Source organism: Phocoena sinus, chromosome 11 (assembly GCF_008692025.1).
Source record: "Phocoena sinus isolate mPhoSin1 chromosome 11, mPhoSin1.pri, whole genome shotgun sequence".
Taxonomy (NCBI): Eukaryota; Metazoa; Chordata; class Mammalia; order Artiodactyla; family Phocoenidae; genus Phocoena; species Phocoena sinus.
In genome coordinates, this window is record NC_045773.1 from 41,900,513 (window position 1) to 41,911,620 (window position 11,108).

Consider the following 11,108-nt stretch of genomic DNA (forward strand, 5'->3'; position numbering starts at 1 on the left):
CCCAACTCAGCTATCTACATATGCCTTTGCTGCCTTCCTCTTCTCCTTTCCCTCCTTCCATTTCCCACCATTGTTTAATTGGCCTTAATACTGATCTGAAGTGTGTTTTATGCAATAAATTTTATTCTGTAAGCTTTATGCTCCCAGGTTTCATTTCAAAAGCTCATGAAATTAACTTTAACTCTCTAGCACTTACAGTCAGAAACACTTGAGTAAACATTCAGGGTATAATTTTTGCTGGGGTTATGGTTTTATTGTTATTTTTGTTTTTAAATCTTCACCAGGGACTTCCCTGGTGGCGCAGTGGTTAAGAATCCGCCTGCCAATGCAGGGGACATGGGTTCGACCCCTGGTCTGGGAAGATCCCACATGCCGCAGAGCAACTAAGCCCATGCGCCACAACTACTGACCCTGCGTGACACAACTACTGAAGCCCGTGCGCCTACAGCCCGAGCTCTGCAACAAGCCACCACAATGAGAAGCCCGCACACCACAACAAAGAGTAGACCCCACTCGCCTTAACTAGAGAAAGCCTGCACACAGCAATGAAGATCCAACAACAAAGACCCGATGCAGCCACAAATAAATAAATTTATTTATTTATTAAAAAAAAAATCTTCACCAAACAGGCTACCAAGCCTCTGCAGACAAGGACTCTAAGCTTATCCATTCCCATTGGTATTCTCACACAAGATAGTAAAAGCTCAATTTTCTTAGAGAATAGAACATAATTAGTCAGAAGACACATACATTAAGTTGTTATTTCTATATGGCCCTTAACTAATGTTTTCTTTGGCTCAGTGACAGAATAAACGGAATTTTAAAAATTGTTTCTTTTCTCTTAGCTAAGGAAAGATCATGAGAGGTCAAATTTTAACTGGATTTGAAGTTATACTGTAACTTATAAGAAGAGAAAGAGGAAGCAGGGTGTTCTCTAAATAGAAAGTCTACAAAGTATCACTAACACCAAGTTCTGCCTGGAGTTTTTCCAAAATTAACCAGTCAACAGGCTCTGCTAAGTTCTCAATGTAATAAGTACATGGAAACCAAGACAGAAGACTCAGTGATGAACAAATATCTAGGCAAAATCTTCTCCCTGTTGCAAAAAGAATGGCCCTCAACTGGTGTGATGTTTCTCATTTCAGTAAAACTCTCTCACATTACTTATTTATGAAATAGATCTTAGAAGTTAAAGAAATTCCCTCCAAGAAGATTATCTGGTCATTAACTATGCTGTTGATATCAAATCTCTAAAGTTCAAAGTAATACTGTATACTACAATAAACTGGTGAGGTTATCAGAATCCAATAGGTATCAACTATTAACTAACAGAACAGGAATACTACCTAGTTTCTTTCAAGACAGGGGATTTGATATCAACCCAGAGTCCTAGTTTCTGTTAAGATGACACATATTTTGGAAGATATATCAAAATAGGCATGAGCTTGCACTCTCTCTTCTTGATCCCAGAGACCATGGACTTCAAAGCCTATTAAGCTTTGAAAATAAAGGCCCATGGAGATGTGTGGCCAAGATGGCAGAGCAGGAAGACCTTGGCCTCACCTCTTCCCACAGGCACACCAAATTACAGCTCTTTACAGAGCAACTACTGATGAGAAAAACTGGAAGACTAGCAGAAGAGATCTTCTACAACTAAAGATATAAAAAAGGAACAACAAAACGGGCAGGAGGGGAGGAGAGCCAGTGTAACCAAGACCCATACCACAGTGGGGGCGACCCACAAATGGGAGGATAATTACAACTGCAGAGGCTCTCCCCAAGGGGCGAGGGGTCCAGCCTCACATCGGGCTCTCCAGCTCGGGGTTCCTACATCAGAAAGATGAGCCCCTAGAACGTTTGGCTTTGAAGGCCAGTGGAACTTACTTTCAGAAGAGCCAAAGGGCTGTGGGAAATAAGAGACTCCACTCTTAAAGGACACACACAAAATCTCACATGCTCCAGGACCCAGGACCGAAGCAAAAATATGAAAGGAGCCTAGGTCAGATTCACCTGCTGATCCTGGAGAGGCAGGAGGCAACTGGCTCACCCTGGGGACAAAGATGGTGGCAGCCATCTTTAGAAGCTCACTCTACCACAAGGACACTGGCGGTGGCAAGTGCCATTTTGGAGTCCTCCTTCTAGCTTACTAGCACAAGGACCTGGCCCCACCCACTGCCTACACTGGCTCCATCAGCATCAGTACCAGGGACACCTCAGGCCAATCAACTAGCCAGGCAGAGACACAGCCCTACCTACCCACCAGCAGACATGCTCTCTTATGCCCCAAGACCCAGCCCTGTCCACCAAAGGGCACAGGACCACCCCTAGACACCAGGGTCCCAGTACTAGCCCCAGGATCCTGCCACCAGAGACCCTGGGACCCAGCTCAGCCCACCAGTGGGCTGGCACTAGCCCTAGGACCAGCCTTACCCACTCATGTGTAGGCACGAACCCTGGGATGCCCTAGGTCCCTGCCCCACACACCAGTGGAGAGACAACAGCCCCAAGACCACCGCAGTCCCACAGCCTGCCATATCAGGACCGAGCCCAGCCCCCTGGGCCCGGGCTCTGCCCACCAGCAGGCCAACACGAGCTCTGGGACACCATGAGCTCTGCAGCCAGTGGATATAGCCAGTAAAATCACCTACATCCACAATAAGTAGTTAAGGGATACACGAAACAAAAAGATATAAAAGATGATATCAAAAGAGTAAGCATGCGGGGCAAGGAGGAGGAGAGGAGCAAAAATGCAGGGTTCTTAAAATGTGTCTGATATAAGAGATCAGCAGCTTAAAATAATCATAGACAGACAGACTGCTATATATAAACCTCACTGTAACCACAAACCAAAAATCTATAAGATATACACATTAACAAAAAGAAAGAACTTCTTTCAAGTGCACATGGAACATTCTCCAGGACAGCGTGCTTGGAAAACGAGATTGCTACATGCAAAATAATCAAAATGGACTACTCTCTCACACTATGCACAAAAGTAAATTCAAAATGGATTAAAGACTTAAACGTAAGACCTGAAACCATAAAACCTCTAGAAGAAAACAGAGGCAGGATGCTTTCTGACATCAGTCTTAGTAATATTTTTTTTGGATATGTCTCCTCAGGCAAGGGAAACAAAAGCAAAAATAAACAAAAGTAACTACATCAAACTAAAAAGCTTTTGCACAGTGAAGGAAACTATCAATAAAACAAAAAGGCAGCCTACTGACTGGGAGAATATATTTTCAAATGATACATCTGATAAGGGGTTAATATCCAAAATATTGAAAGAACTCAAACAACTCAAGATCCAAAAAAAAATGAACAGGGACTTCCCTGGTGGTGCAGTGGTTAAGAATCCGCCTGCCAATTCAGGGGACATGGGTTCGAGCCCTGGTCCCACATGCTGCAGAGCAACTAAGCCCGTGCACCACAACTATTGAGCCTGAGCTCTAGAGCCTGCGAGCCACAACTACTGAGCTCTCGTGCCACAACTACTGAAGCCCGCGTGCCTAGAGCCTGTGCTCCGCAACAAAAGAAGCCACTGCAATGAGAAGTACACGTGCAGCAACTAGAGAAAGCCCGTGCGCAGCAGTGAAGACCCAAAGCAGCCAAAAATAAATTAAAAAATAAATAAAGTTTTAAAAAAAATGAACAACATGAGTAAAACATGGGCAGAGGATCTGAACAGACATTTTTCCAAAGAAGATATTCAGATGGCCAATAGGCACATGAAAAGATGCTCAACACCACTAATCATGAAGGAAATGCAAATCAAAACCACGATGAGATACCACCTCTCACCTGTCAGAATGGCTATTATCAAAAAGACAACAAATACGATAAGTGTTGGCGACAATGTCAAGAAAAGGGAACACTGCACCGTTGGTAAGTTAGGGCAGCCACTATGGAAAAGAGTATGGCACTTCCTCAAAAAATTAAAAATGGAACTACCATATGATCCAGCAATTCCATTCCTAATTATCTACAGAAAACAAAACACTAATTAGAAAAGATATACGTACCTTTATGTTCAATGCAACACTGTTTACAAAAGCCAAGATATGGAAGCAACCCAAGTGCCCATCAATAGATGAATGGATAAAAAACATGTATGAGATACACACACACACACACACACACACACACACACACCAGAATATTACTCAGCCATAACAAAGCAATGAAATCTTGCCATTTGCAACAACCAATGGACCGACAGGGTATTATGCTAAGTAAAATAAGTCAGAAAGAGAAAGACAAACACTGTATGATTTTACCTATACATGGAATCTAAAAAACAAGTGAACAAACAAAACAGAAGCAGAGTTAGAGTTACAGAGAACAGAGGGTCGCCGGAGTGGAGGTAGGTAGGGAAAGGAAAGGAATAGGTGAGGGAGATTAAAAGGTACAAACTTCCAGTTATAAAACATAGTAAATGAGTCAAGGGTATGAAACGTACACTGTGGAGATACAGTCAATAACTATGTAATATCTTCGTATGATGACATATCATAACAAGACTTATCATGGTGACCATTTTTAAATGTACAAAAATACCAAATCACTATCTTGTGTACCAAGAATTAACATAGCATTGTAGGTCAATTACACTTCAAAAACAAACTCAAAGAAAAGAGATATGATTTGTGGTTATCAGAGATGGGCGGGAGGGCGGGGGTGGACGGGAGAGGTGGAATTGGATGAAGGCAGTCAAGAAGAGAGATGTGTGAGTAATCTGAATGTTCACTGGACTGTATAAACTACATATATCTTCATCACAGAACTGCTTAGTTTACATCCGTCCTCAGGATTCTATCACCTCTCCCTTGGCTGACCTCACAGCTATGACAATGATTTAAAAAGAAAGTCCATTCTTAACTGAGGAAACAATGTTTCTTCAGATAGAAGCTGCAACCTGATTCACTTTCTGCCTTATACTTTTTTCACCTGACCTTTAAAAGGAAAAAAAATGCTTTAAAGGTTTCCAATCATGGATTTCTGTTAATTGTCTTGCAATTTCAAACTTATCACTGTTTGACATTACAAAGGCTTACACAAATGATTTTAAATGAAAAAAGGAGTTGCAAAATAGGAATATTAAGAACTGCCTGGATGTTTAAATCAATATTGTTTTCTACATCAAAAATCCATAATGAACATGTCAATTATTTTCAGTTGTTAAGTAACTCATTTCTATACCATGTCCGAGGACTACTGGAAAGTTCTTTTCATTTACTTAGGTGATCCACTGAGGACCTGCAATGCACCAGGCTTTACGTTAGGAACTGAGGACTAGAGAAGAAATCAATGTTAAGGTGTTTCTAATATGTTCTACATATTTGTAACCTAGTTGGAGAAACAAAGTATTTATTAATGACTTCATCATTTCTAGGCAGCAAAGTGAGTGGTTCAAACAGTGCTATGGCTCGATCATTCTTTCAGTCCTCGTGTCCATCAGACAGTAAGTACACTGCTAACGAATCATAAGAGACAGAATGTGAAAACTCATGTAGACGTTTGGTGTCTAGTTCCTGTGACAGTAGACTGTTATGGGAGCTCAGTGAAGGAAAAGACATTGGAAAAAAGGCTTCGCAGAGACGAGGAGTATCTGTTAAGTATGCTGGCTTCATCTACGCTCTTTCAGTCCTTATAATACTGTGAAGTAGAAACGTTCCCATTTTACAGATGAAAACCCCATTCAGAGAGATTAAGTAACATGGTCAGGACACACAGCAAATAGCAGGTGAATCTAAGTCTAAATAAATCTAAGTCTGTTCTGACTTAAAAAACCAGAGTTGTCTCGGCTCTACCATAGATGTGATCAGCATGTAAAGAGGGGAAGAGAGGAAGAAAACATTCTGGATAGAAAGATCAAAATAAGCCCAAGCTTGAAGCAAAAAGAGGGTGGCCAAGTCTGGTGAAAGGGAAAAAAAAGAAGAAAAAAAAGCACTGGGCAGTTACGGGAAATAAGGTTAGGGGATAGACTGTGAAGAGGCTAGAATACAGGTGGCTAAGAAATGTGGGCTTATTCCTGTAAGTCAATAAAATGGAACTGGAGATTGTAAGCGGGACAGTAGAGGATGAAACTTAGGGCATTAGGAAGGTGAACACCACAGGACAGAGATGGACTAGAAAAAATGTATGGCATAACACAGAACAAATTTTTAAAATCCCAAGCACTTCGATATTTAAATAAACCCAATAACAATACTTTCATAATACAATAATCAAACTATCTCTTGTACGGATCTTCCTTAAAACATATCTCTAGGCACTTTTACAAATGGCCATTATGTCCTATAATTCTTATATGGATCAGAAACCACTTCCACCTCCAATGCATCTAAAAAAGAATACACCTTAGGTCGGAGGCCCCATTTTAAAACCACGCCTCAGAGCAGCAAGGGCCAAACGAAATGAGCAGAGACTCCAACTCACAAACTCCTTGGCAAAGAAAAACAAAGTTGTAAAAAAGTTGTATCTTCATTTACAGGAGCATTTAGAACTATTTTTTTTTCAGGGAAAAAAGTTAAGCACTGAAAAATTAGAGAATGACTTTCATATAACCCCAGATTTACTTTCTCCCCCAAACAAATTTATAGTTTCCACTTCTCACAAAAATCAATACAAAAGCATCAGCGTCACCACTTCAGTGCCAAATTTCCTTTCTCTTTTATGGATATAGAGCTTTTTTTTTTTTTTTAAGGTCTGGACTAGTGTATTTATTGCCTCCTTGGCAGTTATCATCATAACTCTCAAGTTCTCCATCCCATTCAATCTTTGCCACAGGAAAATTCGATTGCATTTCGTAACCTAACGCTGAGCGGCAATCAAGCCAAGGCTCCATATTTCTTAAACACAACTGAGACCTGGTGTAGGATCACATTAAAACCCTTTAGTGACTATCAGGTAGACAACAATAACCTAATTAGCCAACACAGCACACGTGACACTGGCCCCGCCAGTACCTCAGTCAAAGACACTTTCCTAGACTCATTCACCAACAAGGTGATCACCCTGTGATGGGGAAGCGGGAGAGAATAAGGAAATCTAACAAGGAAAATATGGAGGGAAGTGTGCAGCTGGGGTTTTTCAAGGGAATTACAGTGAAGATAAGTGGTGAGGGGGGTGGGCTGAGGAAAAAGTAATCTTCTTTTATGCAAAACATCTGATGTCGAGATGGCCTCACTTCCAATTCTGCAGCCCTAACTTTTAACTGAACCTTCCAGAAAGTTAAGTGAGCTTGAGGTTCTGGGGAGCATAGGAAGTGCCGAAACCACATCTTGATGTCCTCATATCCTTGTATAGGAAATGCGATAACTGTGCCTAAGTCCCAAGATGTTTTAACTTATTTAGGGATAGATAAGCTTCTCAATAATCACATCTGCTGCTGCTGCCAAAGACTTTGAGATGTGGTCACTGGATTTTCAGTCTAGAGGTAAAGCATTAAACACAAAGTGAGTAGAACAAAGTTATTCACAGACAAGAAAAGCATAGGGGCTGATAGTAATGCTAAGGGAAATACATGTTTTTGCTTTTGTTTTAAACCCAGGACGAACCCCAAACCCTACAAATACCTAATTTACAACTCTAACAACCAGAGCCTATTTCTCAGAGCCTCAAGAGCTTGGCTTTACCGAAAAGTCAATTTACAGGGCCAAAATTCTCGACAGTAGCCCCTGACTGTCCACGTGGACTTAACAATCTTCTTTATGCTTGGGCGGTATAATATGGCGGTATAATATTTAAAGACAAGTAAACCTTTTAGAACCTTAAGAGTACTGACTGTACTTTAAATTTTTCATGCATCCTCAAGACCGGTCACGAAGGCTTCAATGCCCAGATAAAGGTTTATCCATTTGTGTGTGGCCTCTAACATGCTGCTATGGGTCCATGAAATAAAAAAAAAACTTCTCGTTTTCTCTCCTAAGCAATAAGGATAAATTTAGCCGCCACCTCTCCAAACAATAAAAAATAAAATAAAGTGGGGAGGAGCGTGCCCCGAAGGGCTGCATCCAAACGGCGAGCCGGGCTCGCCGGAAGACGGTGCGCAGCTTCGGTCCCTTGCCGTGGGCTCTGAGGCCGAGTTGAGCGGAGAAAAGCTGGCGGGACAGCCGCTCCCGGGCCTGTGGCGACTCGGGCGCGGCGCCGCGAGCGGCCGCGCCCGGCAAGTAAGGCGAGGAGCGCGCGGGGTTCCCACACCCGGCCCGCAGCCCCGGAACTCAAGAAGCCTCCCCGCTGCCGGCGGCCCACACCTGCCGCCCCACCCGCCGCCCCGCAGACCCCTTCGGGCAACGGCTTCCGGCCCGCGGAACTCACAGCTTCAGCCGCTCGTAGGTTGTTGCCGCCATCCTGCACCACAGCCTCCTCCCTGCTCTTTCCACCCGCCCCGCCACCTCGAATACAGCGAAACCGGTCACCCTGGCACGGCGGCCGCAACGCCCCGCCTCGTCCCACCTCCTCTCCCTGCCCCGCCGGGCTGCTCCCGAACGGGAGGCGGCCGTGGACAAACTTAGCGCGCGCGCTATAGAACGCTAAAGGCGCAGTCCGATGCGGTGGATGGGAGTGCGCCGAAGAGCGCCGTGACGTCACCGCTGCGGATTGGCGGAGCGCGTGGTGGGGGAAAAGGCGGAGCCTTGGGAGCTGTGGACTAGCGCCGTGACGCCCGGTGCAGGGGCGAAGCGCAGCGCTAGTGTCGGGGAGCCTGTTGTAGCTGCGTAAGGCGTGATCTATGCTACAGTGCTATTCTTGCTAGTGCGGGGCCAGTGGCGCAATGGATAACGCGTCTGACTACGGATCAGAAGATTCTAGGTTCGACTCCTGGCTGGCTCGAGGCGTGCTTTTTAGCTACAACTGGGTTTGACGTTACAGGACGTCCTTAGGACTCTGGTGTGAAGGTTAAATATCTTGAATTTTAACGCTACTGTGCCCGAAATGTCATCTTTTAAGCTGTGTTTGGAAGCCGGAGTTGTGTGAGGTGGTTTGTAAACTGCAAAGCGTCCTAATTAATGATGCACACGAGGAGACTCTGTAAATGGGTTACATGTGGGAAAACACACCTAGAATGGTGGTAGTTTGCAGTAGGGGGGGCGTGCTGTGGCCCGAGGTTAGCTAGCGGATGACACAAAAGCGCATTTAAGGCAGCAGTTCTGGCCCTTTTTCCCGTGGAGCAGAACCCCTACGGTGACGTAAAAAGCGGCACGGTCCCAGTTTACCGGGATCTGGTGAGCTCTGGGTCTAACCTGTCCCGGAGACGCGAACGCTGCAGTGCGGCTGCGCGCGTTAGAGGGGGTCCGCAAAGTGATCGGAGTCTGCAGCCCTGTCCCTTGAGAGCTCCTGGTCCCCAGTGAATCGGCAAACCTTAGCACATGGGTGTTTTTGCAGTACGAAGACCCCAGGTAATCTAGTATTATATATTACCCCTCATTCTATTGGCGCCTGGGTGGAAGACCTGAGAAGGACCAAAAGGTCTGTGGCGGAAAGGGGAGTCAAACCTGAAAAGTGGCGGAAACATCCGACACTGTCCATAACTAATCATTCAGTCGATCAATTAATCTCTCCAATATAACGTTTTTTCCTCCTGAACAAATTACAGGAAACTTGTAAAATACAGAAAAGTACTGGGAATCAAAAAAACGCAAATTCCCATCCCGAGATAATTATTATTAACGTCATAATCCCCGCCCCCGCCGTCATTACTATTAACGTCATAATTTTTTTTCCTTATGGACTTTTACTTTTCTTCCACACTTTTTAATATAAACCTACACACGTATTTTTTCCAAATTTGGGGTTTTGTCACAAATGTCTTTGTGTTCTCATTTTGTCTCCTTAGCTTTGGGTCTGAGATTTATGGTCATTAAACATTCTTTGAAGATAACCCATAAAAAAACTAGATATTTTAAACATTACCCTCTTTGTTGGGAATCTGGGTTGTTGTCAGTTTAACACTTTTTTTAAAAATAATGCTATGTTGAATTATTTCTGATACCTTATAAATTTTTAGATGTTGAATGATCAGAGAGACATTTTTAAGGTCCATTTCATGGACTTTGGCATATATTTTCAAGTTGCCTGCCAAAAAATTTAAAGAAATACACATTTACATCAATAGCATCAGTTTCCTTGCATGCTAACACTGAGTATTATAAATTTCATTATGATTTTTTTGCACTTTTCTTAACTGAGAAACAGAACTTCCTTTTACTTATATTACTTGATGTATATATTTTCTCTTGATATATGTACTCATTTTCTTCTTATAGATTTAAACTTTTAAATATATTAAGGATATTAATTCTTCAGCTATCGAACGCATTGCAATTTTTAGCTTATCTTTTATATTTTCCTTTTCCTTATAATATTTTTGAACCTCAAGTAATTTTCACTTTTATATATTCCAGTTTACCAATATTTACCCTATGGTTTCTTCTGTTGCTCTTTTCAAATTGTGTTTGTATCGTTTTGTCCATGTACTTTAACCCATTTGTAATTTATTTTGTTAGTTGTCCCAATGGAAAGATCAAGTAAGTCTTAAAACCTGTGACTATTATTGAAAAATTAAGAGCTCTAAGCTCGTTACTTGGACTAATTCAGTCAATTCCACAATAGTCCTGTAAGGTAAGTTCAGTTGTTATCCCCATTTTTACAGATGAGGGAACTAAATTTGCTTACGTTCATTGAGCAGTTTGGTAGTGGAGCCTGAGTTAGAACTTGAATCCAGGCTTTTGACCCCAAAGCCACCCTGCCCGAGGGCTTATTGTGCACCAGAGGGTTGACCACGTGAGTCGACTCAGGGCTATTCCCTGTCTGGGTATAGATGGCAATCACATACCTTGGCTCCTCACCCCTTCTCCCATGCTAGTTAGCAATCGGGAGACCTCATCTCTAGTCCTGGGCACACCCTGGCCCAGACATTTCCCCTGACTACATCTTCATCCCTTGTAGCATCAGGGAGGGTCATAGAAAAACAGCAGCCTACATTTGTAAAAATCGGAATAGCCACTCTCTCATTGCTTGCCCCTTCCCTCTGCAAGTCCTGCCTTCCTGTATGTGGTTGCCTTAACTCTAGAGGGTCACTCACCTCTGGAATTCTTTGGTCATAACCT

General features: G+C 43.1%; 1 protein-coding gene and 1 non-coding gene across 2 annotated transcripts in view; one reads left to right on the plus strand and one right to left on the minus strand.

The window, feature by feature from the left end:
- The window catches only part of SACM1L (SAC1 like phosphatidylinositide phosphatase), a 56,811-nt gene extending 48,359 nt beyond the window's left edge, over positions 1–8,452 (minus strand). The window contains exon 1 of the mRNA XM_032648051.1: positions 8,320–8,452. Coding sequence (XP_032503942.1) covers positions 8,320–8,351 — 32 coding nt within the window. The 5' untranslated portion in view covers positions 8,352–8,452. The remainder of the gene's footprint in view (positions 1–8,319) is intronic.
- A 307-nt stretch (positions 8,453–8,759) lies between these two features.
- Positions 8,760–8,832, plus strand: TRNAR-ACG. Its single transcript has one exon. It is a non-coding gene; the product is annotated as a tRNA-Arg (tRNA).
- The last annotated feature ends 2,276 nt before the right edge of the window (positions 8,833–11,108 follow it).